We start from the raw sequence: 24,042 nt of genomic DNA, 5'->3' as shown, positions 1-24,042 counted from the left end.
ACAATCATCTTCATTTTGAGTCCTTAAAGAGTTCAGTTCAGCAGATTTAAATGTTGATACTCTGTTGAGTTACATTTTTTAATGTTAACGTTAGAAATCTACAAAAATGTAACATTTTCAAAATTATTGTATAAAAAGAAGTTAAAGTAGATCTGATTATTGGAGGAAACCCTACTAGTTTGGGGGTAAGCCCCTAATGTTTTCCACGCCTGGCCACCCCTTTAGAGTCAGTGCCCCAGTTTGGCCACCCAGGTCAAAACTGTTTGGCTCCGCCACTGATGTAAAGATGTTGCATCAAACTGAAATCGATTGTTCCACAATTAATGCCAAGCAGACAAAACTCTTTTTTGCATTCTTACTTTTTTCAAAGAATTATAAATACCCTTAGCAGCCCTTAATTCTAGGACCAAACAACCTACTTAAATCACGACAAAACAAAACAATATGCAACCGTAAAAATATATTTGTAAAGGCTCTGCATACAGTATGCCACTACATGACAAATTGCATTCTCAAACTGTAGCATTTATTTTAAATAGTAAAAAACACATTTTTTTATATTTGCCAACAGCAAGCACCAGTCTATTAAAAATTCCTCACACTGTAGGCGAACAGTCATTTACTGATGACGGAAGCTTCTGTGCAAAATACTCACCTGGATCCACTCAAATTAACCTTCACGTCAATATCAGAGACTTCAGGAGCAATTTAGGGTACAATTACCTGCCAAGGTACAGATCAACATGTTCACTAAAGAAGACGGGATAGAACTACTCTTTTAAATTGGTGAATGATCTGTTTTAACCCATACTTCCCCAACCAAGACCGCCTGAACATTTCACTTAAGTCAAAGAAAAGGTAAAGAGAAATCCGTAGAAACGCATCGTATTGGAACGGAATCAGAATCTTTTATTCATGTAATGATGGCACAGCAAAGAAGACTCCCCCAGTACAACCAGGTTGTTTCACAGCAAACGGGACACAGGTTCCTAGGCCTTTGAGTGTGAGGTTATAAGGATTGAATTTATTTGTATGCATACATATGTCAGGAAACATTTGGATGACATCTTTCAGGGGGACAAAATAGTTTATTTTCAAAGTACCAGCTTGTCACTGCATCTGAAATTAAGGTAAAGCTTAAGGATGAGTATCAAATTTTTCAAATGAGATTGTTATGGCTTGTAGGCAGCAGTTAAAACACAAACATCTTAAGTGCCTCAGTCATCAAGGCTCATCTCAAACATGACCACAAGGATTATGTTACATTAGTGAACCCCAACCTGTGTAAATGAATCCAGAAATACAGAAATGGGTAAGATTCCTAAAGGAACAGGAAAAAAAGATTTAACCTTAAACAACCAAATAATGATGAGAAATAACAGCACTTCATGTGAGCCAAACAAAAGAAAAGACTCCTAGGTAGGGCTGGTGTCTCTTCACTCACTCGTCCCCCATCACAGTCAAAGAAACTGTACATAAAATCAACAAGATGGCATAAAAAAATGACTACACTGCTTCCAGGTCACACTAACATAACAATACAGAGGCTTATAAAAGTTTGTTGCATGTTTTCTTGACCGCCACCACTGAAGTTGTTCCCTCGTTCCCAAGTTAATTTTCTTAAGTCCACCCCTGCTAATGTACATGTCCTGCTTTTGACATGAACGCACATACAAAGCTGAAACACACTCGCACGCATACACTCATCTTTCCATGCTCCTGGTGACTAAAAAATAAATCCAAATGAAAGACTTTGGAGGGCAACGTCCAGTTCATATCTCGCCGGACTCTCGCTCCTCAGAGCTGGAGCGCCGTTCACGCTCGTAGGAAAGGGATCTCTCTCGTTCTCTGGCCTTGGCTGTGTCTGCTGAGGGGGAGCGCTCCCAGTCCTCCCAATCTTTGGCCTCCACCTTGTCATTATGGCATCCTTCTGCTGCAGCCTCACCACCCTTCTCCGGAGACTGGGAGCGCTCTCTTTCTCTGGTGTGACTTGATCTGTCTCTTGAGGACCTGGGGTAAAAGAAAGAGAGAGGTCAGCCACTGATTCACTACATCTGGAGAAAAAAAAAAAAAAAAAAACACTTCTAGGATATACTCAACACTCATTTTCTAGAAAGTTCTGTGTTTACAAGGAGGCCAGACCAGCACAGGTCTAACCAGTTCCACAGAGTCGAACAGGATACCTCTTTGGTACAAGAAAAGAAAGGAGTTCATGTTATTGTCTGTGGTCACCTAGATAATTAAACTCTCGAAATATGTTCTCTATTCTCTCTTAGTTGATGGCTTTTGTGTGACAGCTACAACAGTGATGTTGATCAAAATTGGTAATCATGTTTATTTATTCACTAATCTAGAGCTAAACTCATCTTCAAAGATCTATCATTAGTGATATGAAAAAGTTCAGAGGATCAAAGACAAGTGGCTGGAAATGGTGACTGTTGAGAAATGACTGTATTTACAGTTCTCCATTAAATTTAAAATGTGCATGTTAAGGATTCTGGTTTCTGTTTGTAGTGTACTGGTAGTCTGAGAAGTGTTGGCCATTTAGGTTTCAGCAGGCTTTGGTATCTGCAGGAAAACAGTCGGTGTGAATAGCAAAAGTTGGCACAGTAAAATGTGCAGTAACGCCATTCCCGCTCTTTCCTGCAAAAATGTGACAACAAATTTGTTCATCTCTTTTAACAAATATTTGCATGCAAGTGCAAATAATGATCAGGTCTACATCTAAAGTTTAACTTCTTAACAAAGAAAACTGTTTTAAATGTTAATACCAGGATGTTATCGCTGAAGTCTTTCAGTGAACTGTCTGGTTGAACACAGCAAACATTTTGGTGACTATTTTTTTATTTGCTCAAACTCTACACATATACAGTATACTTCTGTATATGTACACTTGCAGTGTACTTCTGCATGTAGAAGTAGTTGCCCGTGGGGCTGACATAGATCAAACAATCGTTCTTTATAACCTTCAGTTAATACTGATTTGTTGAATCAATGCAGTTGATTTTCTATTCATGTTTTCTAAATCCACTTAGTTCTTTTGTTCTGAATCTGAGCTGACTTATAAACAGTGGATACATGATGTAAATGTGTGAAACTGTGTTAAGTTGGTTAATGACTACTAATGTTGTCTTAACAATGCAGCTTTGAGTGATGTTCTAAAGCCACACCTCTTCCTTTTGCGCCTGTGAGAGTCGGAGCGTGAGCGATGTCTGTCCTTGTGACGATGTTTCCTCTCCCTCTCTCTCTCTCGTTCACGCTCTCCACCTTCTTCTCTGGAGCGAGAAGAGCGGTGACGCCTCGAACGATGAGAAGAAGAACTGCCTCCATCCCTGAAGAAATACATAGACATTATATTTCAAACACATTTTCAGTAATGGAAAGGTTGCATGTTGTGTAAAATCTTTCACTTTTATACTTATCAAATCACCAATGCAGACATACCTGTAACGATCTCCACTTCGAGATCTTGACCTACAATAGTAAAAACAGATAGTTTCAGTCTCTAGACAGCACCAAACTCTAAATGAAGAAATGAACAAGGGAAATCAAACTGTTCCCTACCTTCTTCGCTCCCTCTCCCTGTCTCGTTCTCGCTCCCATTCTCTCTCTCTTTCCCGCTCCCTCTCTCGTTCCCGCTCTTGCTCCCACTGTCGCTCTTTTTCATCTTCTTTTTCCCGTTCCTCTCGTCTTCTCGTTCGCATCCTTTCTTGTTTTTCTACAACTGCTTTCTGGATGAGATAAAATATTGCACATGAATCAAAAACACTGGCAGGCCATGTTCTATGAACAGATATAAATGATGATCTGAAACTAGTGCTCAATGAATCGTGTTGATGAGAAAGACAGTAGTTCCGGAGCAGTCCTTACCCTTAGCTTTTCAAGCTTCTCTCGGATTTCAATGAAGCCTAGATGAAGTTTCCCCCCGAAGTGGTCAGCTAGACGCCGATCGTTGTCGTGTAGACCTAGGTAGGCAGAACACACCTCACATACCCGAAGTTTTTGTTGTTGAAAACTGGAGGCCGGCATGGAGTTTCTGTACACATCCTGTGAGAATAAAAGGTTATGAGACTACAGAACAGAAGCAAACTCACTCCAGAAACACCAAAAATAAATAAGCATATTTGAAAGCTTTGTGTGAGTTATTGTGTTATTGTACTTTTGGCTACGGACATTGGGTAGTTGATGAAATTCATTGGTAATGTCATCAATAAAGCCCACATCTTTTCAGGAAAGATTGAGTATTTTTGGAAACATTGAAGTAAAGTAAGACATTTTGTCTAACGCAATAAACATAACACTAAAAGGCTTTCACTTTCTGACCTCTGCTTCCTTTTTTAAGGCCCGTGTCTTCTCCACCATTTCCAGGACTTCCTGGGCTTCATCTACATTCCCCTCTCCACCGAGCTGCTCCGCTCGGGCCAGAAGCTTCCCAATCTCTTCGTTCAGCTCATGCACACGTTCAGCCTTTTCATAGCCAGAGAAATAGAGAGAGAGAGAAAAAAAAACAAAGCAATTAGCTCTAAAATGTAGCAGTGAACAGATTCCCTGATTTATGAAGACCATACAGCTTAAATATGAATTTTCTCAGGGCATTTTACATATTAAAAAAAGAGCCATCCATAACATATCAAGAATGCAAAGTAGGGAGTTTGTCACCTTTGCAGCCACCTCAGCGCTGATCTCATCCTGCGTCTCTGCTAGTCTCTTCTTGGCCAGCTCAGTCCTGCGATCGCAATCAGCAATGAAGGACTGAAGGTGTTCAGCAGCCTGTGGAAAAATAAAAAAAAAAGTATTTTTTGCAAGTTTATTTCACACTATGAATTAACTAATAAACTAAAATAAAACAAAATCTGATATGCTTTAACAACATTTTGGACTCTTCACTTGGGCAGACACACAGCCAGCTGTTTATGCTGAAACCATCAGGACATGAGGGGAGGTGTTAGCACAATGTGATGGATGCACATCACAGAGACAGAGCTTGGCTTCCAGCATGATGTGCTGGTTATGAGTCAGTTTCGGGGATGACTGTTCTGAAATGACTGAAAATGGGGGCCATCAGTTCAAAATTTCACGAGTTTTTTTTCTATTCATCATCCTGTCTCTTGCAACAATCTGATCATCAGGTGAAAAGTGGAGGAGATGATAACCATGATGCTTTCTTCTGGATGCATGTCATTACACTGACACTTTCATACAGTCTGAATAATTTACTGTCATCCAACTCGCTATTCTTGGTCTGACATGAAAGCAGTATTGTCACTTTGGATAACAACTCTGAATACATTGAAACAGTTGCAGGAGAGCTATTTGAAAGATTAAGGGATGCAATGATGTAATAAAATTGAGACTGATCGTAGATTAACAGGCAATATCCTTGATGAGGATATACAGTTTAAGTCAGGGTGTGTACCACTGAAATTATCAGGTATTGAGACCAAATATAGGACTGAGGAAGAAAAAATTGCTGCACGAGATCCAAGAAGTTCCACCTGTTGGACATATGATCTGAGAGTTTTAAAACGCAGACCATTGGGTTTATTTTACCACCAGGCAGGATTTTCAAACACGGATCAAATATGTGCCATCTCTTCATCGTATACCATAAGGACTAGGGATGCACGATATTATCGGCACGTTATCGGTATCGGCCGATATTGGTTTTAAAATGAACTATCCGACATCGGACATTTAAGTTAAATTTGAATTGAAGCAGCAGTCTGTAAGATACATGTAGCTGACTAATTTAGGCACATTTACTATCAAAGAGTAAAACATTTTATTTAATTTGGGTTTAACTGCTGTACAGTTGCACTGTTCACATGTTCCCTTTAAACTGAGGATATGTTTACTTACTATATCAATTGTAAAATCGGTCAAATTTGCCCTGGTTGTGGGTATTGTTATGATTGTCTCAGGGTGAGCATCATCAAAGTTTTAAGTAGGATGTATCTTTTTGTGTGAATTTTGTTTAAAAGCAATCGTCATAAATAAATATGCAGTTTTAAGTATTAAGTATTTTTTATTATTTTGCACAAGAAATGAATATTACATAACAAATGTGATAAGAGTATCACTATAATACTGAGTAGAATGAGTTGTAAAATATCAGCATCTGGGATATCGGCAAAAAAAACAACAATATCGTGCATCCCTAATAAGGACGATATTGATCAAGTTTAAGGTGCACAAAAGTTTGACAGTAGTCTGAATTTGCACATGTCCGAGTGTCCAACAACTGCCCCTAAGCTCTGTTAACGTATGATTGTACGGTTGCTGAACACAAACCTACAGGTTAAGCTGAAAATGAGTTTGTTCACATCCAAATGTCAAAGGATTTTAACCTGATATTGAGGGGTCAGTGTTTAAGGCTGCCCTCGACAAGTTGATCATTTAGTTAAACAGTCAAGTGGACAACGGGTTTGGAGTTTTTACCTGCATCAGAAGTAGAAGCATAACTCACTGTAAATCTCTAGGTGGCCTTTCAATTTTCATTGCCTGCCAAGTTACTTTTTTATTAGGAGCACAATTTTCAGCAGAGGTAAAAAAAAGAAACTGAAGCATAATGTCAAATATCTGTGTTGGTCAGACATTCTTTGGTGGGATTTCAGGGGCCGTGAGCCGAGCTGCTGCTAACATTAACTCACTAGCAGATTCAAATATTTCATATGGTTCAATGATGTGTTGAAACATGACAAACAGCTCAAAGTATTTTAACGTTCTGATTAGAGATGCAATGATTAGAGATCATGTAAGTAGGATTAGTCTGAGGAATAATCATGGCTTCAGGATTATCGCAATGTTTATTAATTCATTAACTATACATCTGCATCTGATGTACATTTGTGCACCAATTTGTCAAATGATGAATGTCATATTTCATGCTCTCAGATTAAAAGTTTCATCATTCACATGTTAGTCATGTACATGTACTGTCAATACAATACCGTCATACAGATTTGAACACAATAGTCAACTTCAGCTGGAAACGTATTTGGTGATTTTATCCATTATGACATACCTTTTCTAATCCTATCTCCAGGTCGGGAATACAGTTATTGATATGTCAAGCTGTTAACATGACCTGATTCTACCCTATTCTGATATTATGAACCTCTGTGTCTCTCCGCTTCAGTGAATATTTGTGGCAATAACAGTTTTTTATTTTGTTTTCCTTTTATTATCAGGATTCTTCTACAATACTTGCGTATGTCGGAGCTTTTTGAAAATACCCAAACTTGCTGTAACCAAGATGCAAGGGCACTTATTATTCATCAAATATATCATTAAAGTGCAGTATTACACTGTGACAGTGCTGGAGAGAGAGAAGGCATCAGACTGATGGACAAAGTGAATATGAATACGTACAGGAGCGCAGTCGTAAAACAAAAAGGAGACATTATGGATCAATACAAGATTGTGGAGTCTGGCATTGCTCTTTATAACTATTCGGTCTATCAATGTATGAAATAAACTGCAGACTGGAGTCTCTGTTAGCAAAAAAAACAGTGACAGCTAAAACCTATAAATGATCCCTCCACCGATTTAACACGCATTCAGAGATCAGCATGTTACTTTTTAATTTTCAGACGCATCAGTAGAGATGCCCTCCCATGTAGAGAATGAACAGGATGCACATTATGGAATGTTAATTTTTACCTATTTTCCTTCTTTGGCAGTTTTGGCAGCACCTCTTCCACTGCACTGGACTGATTTTGAATTGGCATTGAGACTACATTGATGTTATGCCACTGCAGTTTAAAACTAAAACATTGGTCTTCATGAAAACACTATTCAACTCGGACTGGACCAGGGTTGGTACTAGGAATGCACCGAAATGAAAATTCTTGGCAGAAACCGAAAACCGAAAATGAGGAAACCAAGGCCGAAAACCGAAAAACTAAAACCGAAAGAAATTATCATGTCAATTATTAGTGGGGATTAGGCCATGCATTTTCTGTTTGTGTTGCACAGGCATTATCTAGGCCATTTATAAGCAGACACTTGAAGCTAGTTTGTATAGCAGTTTGAACACACTGGGTTAAAAGAGCTCAAAGTTATAGACAGAAATGTCAAAAATGTTACAACTGTCCCCGGTCTCTCCTTCCATTGCATTTATGGATATGACTGTGTACTAAACTCACTAAAATCAAGGATCTCATTGAACATATCAGACAACCAGGGTGCATGTCCCTCATCTGGTTCAGAGAGACGAGTCCTTTTTTCTGCGCTCTGCGCGATCAGCACGATCATTTCTCGTGCATGCTGCTTCATTCCAACGTCTAAATAATGATCGGATCACGTACAGTCGCGATGAAATGCAGAGGATCCGAATAGATCTCAGTGAAACGTGTGCTGACAGACTCTAAGAGTGTACTTTTCATTGTTTTCACTCCGTGGTCCGTCTCAACCTCTTTGCTTAGAAGACTCTTTAGTGCTGCAGTTAAAGGAAGAACGGATGCAGACATGTTGGCCCTTAACCCGACAAGCTCGTACTGGCCGCAGATTTTGCTTGCGTCATCACAACATTCTGTTTCGGCCGTGTTGTTTCGGTGATAAAAGTATTTCGGTGGCCGAATTTTCAGTGTATCCCTAGTTAGTACAGAAATTAGGCAGAGGTGACTGCACTTATAAATACAGGAAAAATCCTGCACAGATGTCACTCACATACTGTACAAGCCCTTTTTTGAGAGTGACAACAGAGACACTCGGTGTAGCGGAGCCTTTACAACGAATTAACCGTTACATTTTACAGAGCAACTTAACTGGAAAATAGTCAACACCAGATGTGGTTCAGCTGACAAAATTAAACACTACAACTCCACCATTATGATGTCTTCTACGTTGACACTGAACGTGGCATAGTGAGCATATTGCTGTTCCAGTGCCTGATTTTACACAACTAGCTTAAAGACAAATGACTTTGCCCCTCTAGTCCATATCTGTGCCTTTATGGAGACAGTGAGGCATAAAAGAGACGTAACTGTCCTGCCTTGAGTAAAATGGGCTTGTGTGTTATTGTGACTCACATCTAGTTCAAAGAAGTACTCTTGCTCCTTCGATGCAATCTCATAGTCCGCTCTGAGGGCCAAGTCATGAACTTTCATACATTCTCCGAGGTCCATTCTCTGCAGGAATGAAAAAGACATTAACATATTGTGTTTATTTATTCCACTCTTTGATCCTGAGATCTGTCAAATATATAATTATCTGCTATTGAATGTTTAGAGCACTATACAGGGCATAATACAGTCTGTGGATGTCATAGCCTTTCAATCACAGGGATAAGGCCAAGTCCTTCACACTTACTGTATTACTTTATTATATCAATAAAAACTATCTCTAGTTATCAAGGGACAAAAATGAGTGTGTTCACACACTGGTGTGTGGTTCACTGTGTTGATCTTGCACTCATAGATACCTTTAGATTTCAGGTATTCAGTGTCTTGACTTTACAGTGTAGTCCTTAATGTGAAGGTACACAAATTAATTATGCAACTTAAAGTTACATTCAGTTATTTACAGGCAACACCAGCTAGAAATTCATTACAATAACATCAGCTGCCCAAAGCCAATGACAGATATAGATATGACAGATGTGACAGAATAGTTTTAGACTATAATGTGTGTGAAAAGGTGCATAAAAAACACGGTACTTACAGTGCCAGACAGAATGTCATGTGGACAGGAGTCTAGGAGATGACTTTTGCAGACTCGCTCATCTGTGAACTTGATTCTCTGTCTCATTGAATCTCCTTGTAAACAAAAACAGAAAATCGTACATAAATTAAACCTTGAGGTTCTAGTTTACGTCACCCAGATCCCAAATAAGTACTGAATCACTGACTGGGGTGCAACCTCGCAATGAATGAGTCACACATCTGTAACATCACCAGTAGCTGCCCAGTAGCTCAGAGTTCGAGAGTTTGATAACAGGACAACGAGAAACTGAGCCAATGCGTCAATATCACACTGCCTACGACCCATTAGCAGGATACAACTTAAGTGTTTTTAAAGGAAGGTTATTACGACAACTTCCCGTGCCCTGTAAACTCAAACACAACAGGTAGCTAACCGGCTGGCTACCATCATGTAAGCTAGCTAGGTGGAAAAGCATGCTTCACTCTCGCCGTCTGGCTGATTGGTTAGCTTCCATGCTAAAGCTAGCAACAACACAAACTCGAGTCCTGGTTCAGTCAGACTTTAAGTCCTGCTCACCGTCTCTCCCCGTCCCCATGAGCTGGTCTAGCATAGCTCTCATCTGTGCCTGGGCCGACATGTTTGTGGGTGTTCAGACAGGCTCCTCGTGTGTGAGTCGCTCCTCGCCAGCTACAGTCCTCCTCACACATGCAGCCTCCTCAGCAGCAGGCCTGCCTGGCTCGTCCACCACCGACACCGACAACTTTTCCCACAGGGAGAAAGAGACCCGCAGTGCCCGCGAGCTGGTTGGGTATAACGTTGATTCAATGTACTGTCTTTCAAAACACTTTAAAACTGTTGTAAATGTGACTTTTTGTAGAACGGTGGCAGACTTCGGGTCGGTAAAGCAAGTGCAGTGGCTGTTTCAAAACTGCTGGAGTCCTAGTCGTGTCGTATGGCGAGTTGAGAGGGCGGTGACTGAATGCGGACGGGGTCCGAAAGCTACTAAAATCTGCACCTAAATATCTTCTTCTTCTGTAACATTGCATCTAATTGTATTTCTGGCAAGTCAGCTAGAAGTTGGCAAGTTTATTCAATGTCCTTTCTTCCGTCTTTCCGCTTCCCCTCGATGCGCGTGGCCGCGGGGCGCGCTCTCGTATCTCTGCCTCGAGGAAGTGCTGCAGTTCGCGCGCGCTGGCCGGTTTAGTGACGTTACAGCTCGCTCTTACCACGAGCTTTATCTAACTTGAGAAAAGTTAAATTCAGTGATCAATTAGTGTACCATGTAACAGCTTGGTGGATTTCATTAACTGTAAACATATTTTGGGATCCATTTTCTAAATTTTCATTTAACTTCCCACCGTCACTTTAGTTTAATTGTAACCTGGGACACCACCAGGGTTTTTAGGCCCCATGAAAATATTAGTGATGGGAGGTTCGGCTCTTTTCAGAGCGCCGGCTCTTTTAACTCGGTTCCCAAAGAAGAGTCGACTCTTTCGACTCCCGAACGGCTCTTAATTTAGGATCTTTTGTAGCCGTGTATTTAACCTTAACTTTGCAAAAAAAACAATGGTTTGTCTGTTGAAACCCCTTTTGTTTTTATGAGAAGCTATATAATTGCCCAATTTTGTGCATTTATTCTGTTAAAAAACCATTCTTTAGGGTTAGGATTAGGATTAGGATTAGGGTTGGGTTGGGTTAGGGTTGGGTTAGGGTTGGGTTAGGGTTATGATTAGGGTTAGGGTTAGGGTTATGATTAGGGTAAGGGTTATGATTAGGGTTAGGGTTATGATTAGGGTTAGGATTAGGGTTAGGGTCATGATTAGGATTATGATTAGGGTTTGGGTTGGAGTTAAGGTTAGGGTTATGATCAGGGTTAGGTTTAGGGTTAAGGTTATGTTTAGGGTTATGATTAGGGTCATGATTAGGGTTAAGGTTAGGGTTAGGGTTATGATCAGGGTTAGGTTTAGGGTTATGATTAGGATTAGGGTTATGATTAGGGTTAGGGTCATGATTAGGGTTAGGGTCAGGATTAGGGTTATGATTAGGATTATGATTAGTGTTAGGGTTATGATTAGGGTGAGGGTTAGGATTAGGGTTAGTTTGGGGGTTAGGGTTATGTTTAGGGTTAGGGTTATGATTAGGGTGAGGGTGGGGGTTAGGGGTAGGATTATGATTAGGGTTTGGATTAGGGTCATGATTAGGGTTAGGGTTAGTTTGGGGGTTAGGATTATGATTAGGGTTAGGGTTGGGGTTAGGTTTAGGGTTAGAGTTAGGATTAGGATTAGGTTTAGGATTAGGGTTAGGGTTAGGATCAGGATTAGGGTTAGGGTTAGGATTAGGGTTAGGGTTATGATTAGGGTTAGGGTCATGATTAGGGTTATGATTAGGATTATGATTAGTGTTAGGGTTATGATTAGGGTGAGGGTTAGGATTAGGGTTAGTTTGGGGGTTAGGGTTATGATTAGGGTTAGGGTTATGATTAAGGTGAGGGTGGGGGTTAGGGGTAGGATTATGATTAGGGTTTGGATTAGGGTCATGATTAGGGTTAGGGTTAGTTTGGGGGTTAGGATTATGATTAGGGTTAGGGTTGGGGTTAGGTTTAGGGTTAGAGTTAGGATTAGGATTAGGGTTAGGGTTAGGATCAGGATTAGGGTTAGGGTTAGGATTAGGGTTAGGTTTAGAACCAGAACCAAACTCATGCAAACAGAACCAGAACCAAACTCAAGCAAACCGAACCAGACCCGAACCAGAACCGAACCAGAACAGAACAGAACCTGAACCAGACCAGAACCGAATGAGAACCAAAATCAATTTAACAGAACCAGAACCAAACTCATGCAAACAGAACCAGAACCAAACTCAAGCAAACCGAACCAGACCCGAACCAGAACCGAACCAGAACAGAACCGAACCTGAACCAGACCAGAACCGGACCAGAACCTAACCAGAACCGAACCAGAACCAAACTCAATTTAACAGAACCAGAACCAGAAACAAACTCAAGCAAACAGAACCAGAGCCAAACTGGAGAAAACATTATTAATGTCCTCCGGTTGGCATTGAGAAAAATCTGATGCCTCAGCTTGGATGAGCTGATCTGATTTCTCCTCTCAATGAGCATTTGCGCGGTCTTCGAGAAGACTCTCTCGGAAGGAACAGATGTAGCCACGATACACAGCCTCCCCTCCATTACCACATGTGATTGGCTGCATGGCCGCCATGCTGACCAATCAAAACAAAGTTCTGCTGTGAGCAGAGCAGGGGCTGAGCACTGTGAGAGCTAAGAAAGGAAAAAACTAGGAGCCGGCTCTCTCTCGATGTGAGCCGGCTCTTCTGATTCACTATAAAGCATCGGCTCTCAGAGCCGCAGCTTTTGATCATGACACATCACTAGAAAATATCACACTGGGCCCCACCATTTCACTACTGCTAATAGACAAGTGGTGGGGCCTCCCTGATTTTGAAGGACATAAGATTGTACTATAAGGTTACACTGGCTGTTTGATTGATAGCGTTCTTGACTTGGAGTTTGGTTAGTTGGTCAGTTGTTTAACAGTATTGATAAATGTTACCACCACATTTATAACGTTATAGTTCATGATACATCAAGAGTAAGGTACTATGGTAAGTTGAAAACCATTTTGTTATATTCTGAATGGACTGATATTATTGTGTTGTTGCACTTGCAGTTTTTGTAAAACAAAAGAAAACAGACAAATGAACAAAAAGTAAAGAATGGTCATATGAAAGTTGAGAGGGGGGACCTTGCTTAAAATCTAAATTGGTAACCACTGGTATCACCTCTAAAATGCTTAACCATGAGAGACCGTTTGTTTTGTCAGAGGCAGTACTTGTGTTAAAATTGATTATTTGGCAATGTTTAAACAGACTGCTGCTGCCTCTGCATTTATTTTGTTGGTTCTTCAGTTGTGACTTTGCCATACATCTTTTATGATTCTTTCAGGGTTGGGAATGTTTATACATCCTTGTTGTGATAGGTTTGTAAATTAAAAATCCAACACAATAATATATCATCTGTATGATATAGACTGTATTAAATATGGACGTAGTATCCGTGACGTCACTCATATGTTTCTGAAGCGCTGTTTTGAGGCCAGTCGGCGGCGGCAGCCATATTACTGCTGTCGAGCGATTGTGACGTAAAGAGGCAGGCTTTGAGCCTCCTAGCCAACAGCTACAGCGTTCCCGCCTGCCAATCAAGTCAGCTGTGCCTCTCATTGGAAGACTCGTAATCTCAATATCTTCGAAATTGCTGCGTTAGAAAAAAATACACCCCCCGCACAGTGTGTGCCGACCGAGAAATGAGCTATCCAGACAACACTCGTCTTTTGTACCACGCTGTAAACATGTTTATTTCTGCTGTAAAGATCTTTTTTTTTGAATTGGTGTGTATGTGGTTTCCGGTACTTCCGGAGCCAGCCTCAAGCGGATCCTCGATGAACTGCAGTTTTTAGCACTTCCGCATTGGACCAGAGGTTGCCACTTGGTATGATACCTAAATGTTCATGGTCAATATGATATGTTCATATAATCTGCTTGTGATATGTTCAGTGGAGACCATAGACTGTAAATAAAAATGGACAGCCTTGTTCCGCCTCTTCCTTTCGTACTGTTCTGAAGCCAAAAAATCCCGCTCCTGGGCGCCGCCATTGTGCAGCCAGAGCCTGTGAAGCCCCTGTAACAAGCTCCGCCCTACAGCGTAGAGTCACAAGACGCTGTGTGTCCTTTGAAGTTTCACTCTACGGCGGCTGTGAATCAAAGGAAACACGGAAGTGAAACACCGTTTCTTAAACTCTAATAACTAACGAAAAATAAGCTTTTCAGAAAAAAGAGTCCTTGGACACAAAACAGTCAAATAATAACTACATATCACCACAGCATACGGAGGGGAGAAACATTCGTACGGCCTGTATTTATTTTTTAAAGTTTGACTGCTCCCCCATTCAAATGATTGGGGAGACGGATTTTTTTTACCTATACTGCAGCCAGCCACCAGGGGGCAGACACACTGCTGAAAGCTTCACCACCAGGGCCGTATCCGGCTCGCTTGGTGGAGACAGATAGGACAAAATAAATATTATTCATTCGTGAGTCGGGAACACGGGCTGTTTCCGAAACTGCCTGCTACATACTACTTACTAACGTAGTAGGCAGTAGGTACTGCCTACTACATACTGCGTTTGAATTTAGTATGTAGTATGACTGTTCTATTCGATCTGTGCTGCATTACGCTGGGCCAGACGTCACTAGATTTCCAGTTTCGGAAAGCGGAAGTAAACAACGGCGAAGCCTACTATAGAGAAACTGCTTCTTTAGCATCCATTTATGATTTAAAAAGTTAGGAAGTGGTTTGTATGTAAATCAATAACTTTCACCGCACCCAAAAACGGATTTCCTCCCGTCAAAAAAAGAAGGAAAAAGAAAAAGTGGAACGAGCGCTGTGCATTATGGGAAACAGTACGCAAGGCAGACTGGTCCGATGCATACTGTGAAATGTTCCTGAATCAGTAGACATCCGGGGAGTTTTGGCATACTGCAGATTTTGCTCTTTTTCACATACTGCTTACTTCATTCTGACTTTTGGCCAAATCAGTACGTACTGCTAGTATAGTAGGCAGTGGCGGAGCCAGACAGTTTTGACCAAGGTGGCCAAACTGGGGCACTGACTGTTAAGGGGTGGCCAGGCGTGAAAAACCTAGCTTACCCTAAACCTAGTAGGGTTACCTCCAATAATCACATTTACTTAACTTCTTTTCATAGAATAATTTAACAAATGTTACAAATTTGTAGATTTCTAATGTTACGATTAATAATGTAACTCGACAGAGTGTCAGCATTTAAATCTGCTGAACTCTTTAAGGACTCAAAATGAAGATGATTGTCCAAAATCAAAGCATCAACAAAAACAAATTTTCAAATGCAAAGAAACTACTGTCTCTGCAGCTTGAAACACAATAGCTGATTTAAATATAAGTAATGCCTCTGAAATGGCAAATGGCCAATCATGTTTAAGAATTTCAGGGTGGTCACTGGGGTGGCCAATCAGTTTTCAGAGGTGTCCATGGCCACCCCTGGTCACCCACTGGCTCCGCCACTGATAGTCGGCGGTTTCGGAAACAGCCACAGTCTATGTAACCCTTACCTCAGTTGGGCCACCCTAGCTACAAAAGTCTGGATGCGGCCCTGTATCTCTCTGGTTGCCACACATCGTTTTTATCACCAGTTAGTAACTTTTAATAAGGTCAGAACTGCCAAATATGCAGACTACAAACACATAGATGAAAATATACATGCAATATAATACTGATTTGTGTAGTTTAGTTATAAAAAATATGTTTGAAAGCTGATGTGTGTCTCTTGTAAAGGAGTTAAGAAATCATCCCAGTTCCTCCCACAGAGACGTCACACCCTGCTGCTACTGATACTGGAAAAATGGCGACCAGTCTACTGCGGCTCCCACTGCGACTCTCTACCAAAAACATGGGAATGTTGAGTCGAAACACCGGCTCGAAAACATCAAACATATCCAGGACAACGCAGAGCCGGACTGCAGTATCAACGCCGTCGGGGGCAATCTTACCGAAACCGGATAAAGTGAGTTTTTATTCGGTTTTATTTTGCCTTGTTACCGAAATATGACAGGCACCGGAGGCGGGACCTAACACTTGATTGACACGTAGCGCTGCGAGTTGAATGACAGAGCAAACGCTGGGTGAGCCAAGCCAGCCAATACACGCATGTTTACACACAAGTACGCTTCAGGAAGTAACCAACCCTTAGCTTGTACATTTTTAGGAAATGTATGCTTTTCAAAAATCCATTTTGTGGAAGCTAAAGAAGTGTTTTTGTATACGATGCTTTTCCTCTGATTGATTGATTTGTTTGGCGCGGAACAATGTGTCCTTTTCATTACAGAGAACTTGCTCAGCATTTTGTCAAGACAAGAAAGGTCAGGGAAAACATACGATCGGCCTACAGTAACACCCATAGTAATAATAGTAGTAATCAATTGTACGGTGCATCTACAGTTTATTGTAGGACCCTAAAGCTCCTGATCGTTTCAGACCTCGGGATATTTTTAATGGGGCACGTTTAAGCATGACTGAAAATATATATTTTGTTAACCCTTAGGCATATACCTTCTTCAAAATAATAACTACAGCCGAGGGCATGGCAAAGATACAGATAAATGAAAAGTGCATGTGAAACCAGTTCAAAAATGAAATGTATTGGTTGTAATCCTACCTGATTTATACAGTGTATAGTAATATATCAGATAGTCTAATAAAGGCCCAATAAAACTTGATTTTGACAAAGGCCACAATTTACATAACATGATTTCATCTTAGTAATAGAAAAAATGGCTCACCTGCCAGTTCCATTTTAGTTGGATTATTTTAAGTGTAAAGCCAACGAGTTGCCAAGAAAAAGTCCTATCTGATTGACTTGTAGTAGCCTATTTGTATGTAGTATGTTGAATGTTTTTGTAAAGCCTGTTGGGGACATGTTTGTTTTTGTCACACAGTGATTCTATGTCCTAAAGATCCCATTGTGTTGTGAGGGCTGGAGATGATCCCCTGTCATTTTAGGCAATATGCACGAACCCCTGTGAGCAAAGCTTCTTTTCCCCGCTCTGCTATATTAACTTTGGAGATTAGGTTTTTGTATTTAACTTCTGGAGAAACAGCTGCCCATGATCACAAATCTGGACCAAAATATCCATGGGTAACCTGAGGTGGGGATTAAAATTGTTTGTAAACAGCACTGTTCATGAAAATAAATTTGCTTAACCTTCCTTCTTTCTCTTCTCCAGACACCCTTTGGTCTCACCCGCCTGACAGTGGTGGTGGTGCCCTTCCTGTATGTGGGAACTCTGATAAGCAAGAACTTCGCTGCTCTCCTTGAGGAGCATGACATTTTTGTCCCTGAGGATGATGACGATGATGACTGAGCTAGCTTCAGAAATAATCACCCAAGGTAAAGTGTGCTCTAGCTGCACCTCATTTATGCCGTACACACTGCTAATTTGACTTTTGATTTAACATATCTGCTAATAGCTACATGTGAACAGATGTAAAGTTTGTGGCATGTTTATTTTGGTCATGACTGGTAACAGTAGAACACAGATGCTATTTATGTTTTATTTACATCCACAGGGTGCTGTGTGATATGGACTGAAAGCATACCAGCCAGTGAAAGGAAGACAGGGAAGAATGGGCAATGTGACTTCCACATGTATCCAACCCCAGCTTCTACCTCTCCCTTTTGCTATTTATGTTTACACTGATTCAGTTTTTTAAAATATCATATCATGTGAGGCTATCAAATGACTACTTATGCCTTCACTCTTGTTTGCATGTTTGCATTTGTCAACTGAATAAAGTGAGTCAAATAAACACAAAGAAACATTTGTTGTTTTTTATTGATAACAGTTTTTGCACGGTGGTCTCCAAGAGCTCAGAGGTCCCCATAATTCTTGTTCTTGCGCTTCTTTGTGGTATAAATAAACTCATAACAGCACTTAATATGAATGCACTGTAATGATTTTTTGGTTACATTGTGTAAAGATTTTCTATTTGCTTGTTGTCTTTGTTCTTAAAGGCATGTTTTTTGACAGTTGTCCTCGTTGGTCAGGTGTTTCTCACTCCCTCCTGAAGTGCAGCGTTGGTCAGTCTTAAGTGTTCATTGAGGGAGCCCATCTCCAACTGGCTGTGACCCTTTGCGTCACTTAGTTGTACATAGGTCTCCTTATATCGCTCACAAGCTGCGTCTTTCTCCTAGAGAAAAGGTTTGAACATAAATGGAAGATAATTGAACCTTTTAAGTTAATGTTCATGCTAAGTGTACAGCAGATAGAAAAGTGTTCTGTATGGTTGTCAGATCATAAAACCCACCCTGGTAAGAGACTGGACTTCATCCTGTAGAAAGCAGATTTCTTTTCTGAGATATTGCACCTCATTATCCTTTGCTCTAAGTAATGTCTGAAAGACAAAATGCGGAACTTTACTATTTGCATTGTAAAGTACACAGAAGAGAAGTTATTGTCTATGTAACAGCAGGAGTGGAGAGTATGTTTACTGTTTTCAGGTGCAGGCCTTAAGTATATATTGAGGTACCAGTACTTTAGTCAGTATATTTGAAATAAGGTAGTTTAACTTGTGCTGTAGTTTTTTAATTTCATAGTGGTCTATTTCAAATTTTTAAACTTTGGATTTCAGGTAGTCTACCCATTGTTCACTGCAGTTCAAGAGATTCAGTGTTGGACTATTCCAAAAACTTAATGTGTTTCAGGCAGTAGGTGGCAGTATGTGTTGCACTCAAACATGTCTGACCACAGATGCTTGACTTAAATGAGGCCACCAGAAAATATAGAAACACTTTGCAATGTTACAACAGAGGGGCATCACGTGGATACAAAATGATGACATTTCTGTCATTATTATTATTATTATTATTATTATTATTATTATTATTATTATTATTATTATTTTAAGTGGGCTCAAACCCCCACAGCAAATACATCAAACGGTACTTTTCTGCTTTCCCATGATGACAGTTATGCCGACATTTGTCCTTCCAGGTAAAGTCAATGATTCAAATGCATTAATAAGGACTGGGTTGGGGTCAGTGGGAGGATATTACGAATTAGAATTAACGCTTTTTTTTCTAATGAGAGTCGAAATCAAGGATCTAATTTAGCTGGTAAAAATAAACGGATTGCTATTAATACCTCTACTTCTGATGCAGAGCGCTCAGTGTTGACAAGAGTTGCTGTGTCCGACCTCTGGCCTGTGATGAAATAACGCATGCGCCTGATCTCTTCGGCCAGCTTGGCTTTCAGCTCCTGGAAAAAGATTATAAGCTCAAATGAAGGTAAAGAGAAATACCAGGCATGAAAAAGAATTACTTAGCTTATACATTTTCCTCATTTATAAGTCCCAATGTAAAAAAAAAAAAAATTGATGGCAATAACTCAAGAATTCAGAAAGTATTGTGTTTAAACATAAAATAGGCATGTATACACCTTATTTTCTCTGCGGAGCTGCTCCAGGTCTCTCTCCTTTTGACTGAGCTCAGTCTCTCGGCTCTTGCTGCTCTGCTCTGTGCGGTTCAGCTGCAGGCATGTCTGAGAGTATCTCTCTGACAGCACATCTAACTCACTGTGCAAAACATCCGCCTGAGGCCTGAAACACACAAACAAGTCAATTATGAAGTAAATTATAATTCAGTATTATGCAAGGGGTCATGTTATATAGAACATCTTGAGCCTGCAGTGTGCAGCCTGTGAGTCTCTGTCTCAGTATGATAGCGGAGTGGAGTGAACAAACTTACAAGTGGCCTTTGGACGGAGTGTCCATGTGTGCAGCTCTTCCCACCAGCCCACTTGCCTTCTCCAACTCTCTCTCCAGCTCTGCTCTGTGAGATGCTTTTAAGTCCTCCATGGCTATATTACGGAGATATTCAAAAGGTAGTGCAAACTGTTTTTGCTTTAACCACACAGCATGGAAAAAACACAGAAATATACATTTTGAAGATGAAGAGATCAAGGATGTAGCACAGACTCTCTCTCTCTTACTTACCTTTCGAAGCAGCCAGTCTCTCCTCCTGCAGCAGTTTGTCTCTCTGCTCCTCCAGCTCCCTGATCTCCTTCATGTGTTTCTCCTGCAGCTCCTGCAGTGCTTTCCGATGGGCTACTTCCATTGCTTCTAGTTTGGCCCTACAGGGGGCCCCGGGGCCACACGGGCTGTCCACCTCTATCCTCATGCCTGCACGCTCCCTCTTAATGCTCTCCACCTGCTTTCGAAGAGAGAGGGCCTGGGGATTGTAAAGGAAGATGTAACACTTAAGACAAAGCTTTTGAATTCAACATAATTTCTTATCTGACTTGTGATTCTATTCATCACTTTCAAAGTTTTGTATGAAGTGACTTCATTTTCTTTCTTACCTCCTTTTGAAGCGCCTCAGCTGTATTTGTTTGAATAGTTTGGGCTCCGTTTATGGATAAGCGTGACACATCACTTTCTGATTTGGTGACAGACTGTTTGGTGTCCTCTGGGATTGACTGATTGGTCTTGGGGATGTTGAGAGTCTGTGATTCCTGAGGGGTGCTTGACTGATGGGCCTGGGCTCCAATGAGAGACTGTGCGGTCATGTCCCTAAACGACAGCGTCTCAAATTCGACCCACTTCCTACTGACCTCTAAGTCCATGGCCTCAATAACAGGCACAGGTACACTCCCGCTTTTCAGCTCCATGGAGTCCCACCTGCTGCCCATCTCACTGAGCGGGATGCCTTCCTCAAACCATTTGTTCCTCTCCTCCAATCGCTTTGCTTGTTCACGGTCCCAGCCCTCCCCCTCTTCTCTCTGACTGGCTTGAGACAAGTCTGCGTCCAGATCTCCGTCTGCTGTTTGGGGGCCGTGGTGGTGGTATTGGCGGTTGGCCTGATGGGAGTTTGCAGTTGTGGTAGTGTTGGTGGCAGTGGAATGCTCATAGCCAGAGTCCTCACAGGTGAACTGAGCAGGGGGTTGGCATGGAGACGCTCTGTGGAAGAGGGGGTTTTCTTTCTCACTGCTGTTGTCTGATTGGCTGAAGTTAGAATGAGGGAGAGACATGAGGGTAGAGTTACACATCAGAAGAAAGATGATAGAGGGTTTGTTACAGACAGACCACCCAATCACATTGTCTACATTTCTAAGTGGTGTTCAGGAATTTTCAGGTCAAGTACAAGACAAGTTTTTGGTTCGTATTGAGAGATTTAGCATAATTTGCTAGAAGACCATAAAAAACATAAAGTATTCTCCACAAAGGATAACTGTTTTGTAATTTTCAAAACACTAAAAAGGATTAGTTAGTAATAAAAGATGTAATCACATACTGACTGATTATGTTTATGAACTTGTTTTCATTTGCTCTTGCCCTGAAGGGGGAAACGGTTTCCCTCATAGGAATTTTAACATAAGGTATGTGCTGCCAATGCCTATTGTCTCTACAAATAAGTATAGTTTGGTGTTTCAGGAAAAACATCCTCGGCGTCAGCTGCTTTTTGTTGCCATATTCTCAGTTGAAAATAGTTCCCCTTTGGACAATGGCACAGGTCTTTACTGAGGAGAAACTTACTTCACTTGTTTATTCACGGTTACAATTTTCAGGTATCGAGCTGCTGCTAATGTTATGTAAACTTTTCTACTGTTTTAACATTTCTTTGTTAAATTCCATTAAATGAAAGCAAAGATGAAGCTTAAACAGACTGAATGGTCACTACTAAGGGAAGTAGGAGTGACGTGGGACAACTTTTATAATCTAGCAAGATACAGTATGTTCTGAATTCAAGGTTCCAGGAGCTGCTAGCGCATTAAAGGCTATTAGTGGACATAGGCCCTACCATTTTCTGCATTGAATACATAACATTTTTAGATTTTTGGTACATTCTGTTTATGGTACTTAGTAACAATTTCAGTGTAGGCTTTTAGTGGAGAATATTTAAAGTAATATTGCTACCCTTACTTAATTTTAGTATCTGAATACTGCTTCCACCACTCTCTCTCAGTAAAAAGAGACTGGACTCACTGCGTGTTGTTCTGGATCGCCTGCTTTAGTAACTTCACCCAGTTCCGCCGTATTCTGGAGGTTATAGCAGAGAGAGTGAACACTGCTCTCTTTGTCTGAAGAAGATCAAAAGACAGTGCAAAGACGCACACACAGAGACACACACAGTGTTAAACAGGAAGCAGCCAAACATGTCATTGACGTGGTAACAGGGGAAGTGTATGATGGGTATCTGACTGTCCATCTGTCTGATGGTCTTTTGTACATGAGAAAATGAGCAAAACACAAGAGCAGTAAATACATACTTGTATTTGGAGTCCATAGTTCTTTTCTACATCACAGTCTGACACATTCACACATGATGCCAGGTCTATTTCTCCGTCCACATCATCCGACTGCAGTACAAGACAGTAAGAGATTACATTTAGTCAGGTCATAAACATTTGCAACCCAAATACCAAAAAAGAATATTTAAACCTGCACAAAACTCTTTCCAATGACTCCATTTTGAACAGCTTTAAGGAAGTGTTCTCTCTAATTTAAAACTTGCTTTCACATAAACGGACATACCTCCTCAGCCTCCGAGTCTCTGTAGTACCTCAGCGTAGTATCACCCAGAACAAACCAGTGCTTCCTCCACTGAGCAAAACATAGGTAACACACACAACATTAATTTCTTGATTTTTGTTAGTGTCCCTGACATCTACTGACATATTCACTGCTATGATATGTGGACATATTCATAGACAGCTTGTGGTATTTCGTATTGTCTGTCAGGGTGTCAGATTGTGGTTAAAACAGGAAATAGAATAGACATTTGCAATAATGTTCTCAAAAATCGTATCTGAAAAAGAAAAGTAAAGACTTCTATTTTACCTCTCCATGCTCATCCAGTCTGGACATCCACCCCTTCAGAAGCAGCACCTGGCATGAAAATATCAAGAGGAAGCTCTTTGAAGGCATTCAGTAGTGGTTTCTGTCTCATACTTCATGGTGAAAGCGGAGGAAACGGAAACTGTCAAAAGCAGACAATATTTCTCTGCCAGATAATTAAATCATTGTGAAGCATAGACGTGAAGGCTGAACACTGAAGCATGCAAAGTGTGAAACAAGAACAAGAAAAATATGACGATGAGTAGTTTTTTGCAGAACCTCATTGTTAGAATTGTTAAACTGTGTGAAATAGGAAGTGAAAGAGGAAGAGTTGAAGCAGGGTCTGATAGGGCATGTTAGCAGAAAAACCCTTACCATGCACGAAGCATAGGATCCAATATGCAAGAGGAGGGAAGAAAGAAAGTCACATTGACTGAATGATGTGAAGTGAAATGATGGAAAAGCTCAAATGTGATAGGACACATTACCCTCATTTATTTCAAGGAAACTATCAAATCGTTGCATTTAATTCATAGAACTTGAATGGAGGATCTTGAGTATTTCAATTAATTATTATAAATTTCTCTGAATTGTTAACTTAAAAGTTTTAGGAACAACTCTGCAGAAAACATTGGCTCAAACCGGCCTAAAATCTAAATATATAGATGATAAATCACATGAACACGCTGCCCTAAAACACAGAGAGCTAACAGCTGGCTTTTCTCCCTGCAAGTTGCACTGTAGAGAAAAACCTGAGTTAAAGGAGAAAACTGACCCATTTTCCTACAAAAACTCATGTGATTTGAATGGGTGCTGAAAGTCATGGGACCCTGCTCACCTGTGTCTGCGGGCGATCAAGAGAGGCGTGCTCCTTTGACTTAACAGATCTGTATGTTCCACTCTGATAATCTGAACTTGAACTCTTTGGTAGAATAAACAAACAGTTTCACAAGTT

The 24,042-nt window shown here is 40.7% G+C and overlaps 3 protein-coding genes across 3 annotated transcripts in view; 1 reads left to right on the top strand and 2 right to left on the bottom strand.

Annotated features, from left to right (window-relative positions):
• Positions 1-886: 886 nt before the first annotated feature.
• Positions 887-10,820, bottom strand: zgc:158803 (LUC7 domain-containing protein). The gene is made up of 10 exons (XM_034688791.1): positions 10,222-10,820; positions 9,664-9,758; positions 9,033-9,131; positions 4,660-4,770; positions 4,324-4,467; positions 3,871-4,047; positions 3,565-3,731; positions 3,445-3,474; positions 3,171-3,332; positions 887-2,010 (listed from the first exon to the last, which is right to left on the bottom strand). Exons 1-10 carry the CDS (start codon positions 10,280-10,282, stop codon positions 1,773-1,775), a joined length of 1,284 nt encoding a protein of 427 aa, XP_034544682.1. The 5' UTR covers positions 10,283-10,820; the 3' UTR covers positions 887-1,772.
• Positions 10,290-18,074, top strand: smdt1b (single-pass membrane protein with aspartate-rich tail 1b). The gene is made up of 4 exons (XM_034688792.1): positions 10,290-10,471; positions 16,064-16,260; positions 17,480-17,643; positions 17,823-18,074. The coding sequence occupies exons 2-3, from the start codon at positions 16,099-16,101 to the stop codon at positions 17,615-17,617; spliced, it is 300 nt and encodes a 99-aa protein (XP_034544683.1). The 5' UTR covers positions 10,290-10,471; positions 16,064-16,098; the 3' UTR covers positions 17,618-17,643; positions 17,823-18,074.
• The window catches only part of LOC117816496 (myosin phosphatase Rho-interacting protein-like), a 34,843-nt gene continuing 28,870 nt past the window's right edge, over positions 18,070-24,042 (bottom strand). Inside the window, exons 10-21 of the mRNA XM_034688789.1 lie at positions 23,926-24,009; positions 23,091-23,138; positions 22,785-22,853; positions 22,520-22,609; positions 22,236-22,330; positions 20,612-21,254; positions 20,247-20,481; positions 19,999-20,110; positions 19,691-19,850; positions 19,397-19,510; positions 18,561-18,647; positions 18,070-18,443 (exon numbers count right to left, since the gene is read on the bottom strand). Of these exons, the coding sequence (XP_034544680.1) occupies positions 18,297-18,443; positions 18,561-18,647; positions 19,397-19,510; positions 19,691-19,850; positions 19,999-20,110; positions 20,247-20,481; positions 20,612-21,254; positions 22,236-22,330; positions 22,520-22,609; positions 22,785-22,853; positions 23,091-23,138; positions 23,926-24,009 (1,884 nt within the window). The 3' untranslated portion in view covers positions 18,070-18,296. The remainder of the gene's footprint in view (positions 18,444-18,560; positions 18,648-19,396; positions 19,511-19,690; positions 19,851-19,998; positions 20,111-20,246; positions 20,482-20,611; positions 21,255-22,235; positions 22,331-22,519; positions 22,610-22,784; positions 22,854-23,090; positions 23,139-23,925; positions 24,010-24,042) is intronic.

The sequence above is a fragment of the Notolabrus celidotus genome, chromosome 7, assembly GCF_009762535.1.
Source record: "Notolabrus celidotus isolate fNotCel1 chromosome 7, fNotCel1.pri, whole genome shotgun sequence".
NCBI lineage: Eukaryota > Metazoa > Chordata > Actinopteri > Labriformes > Labridae > Notolabrus > Notolabrus celidotus.
The sequence above is the reverse complement of the archived record's forward strand: the minus strand, read 5'-3'. Positions and strand labels throughout refer to the sequence as shown.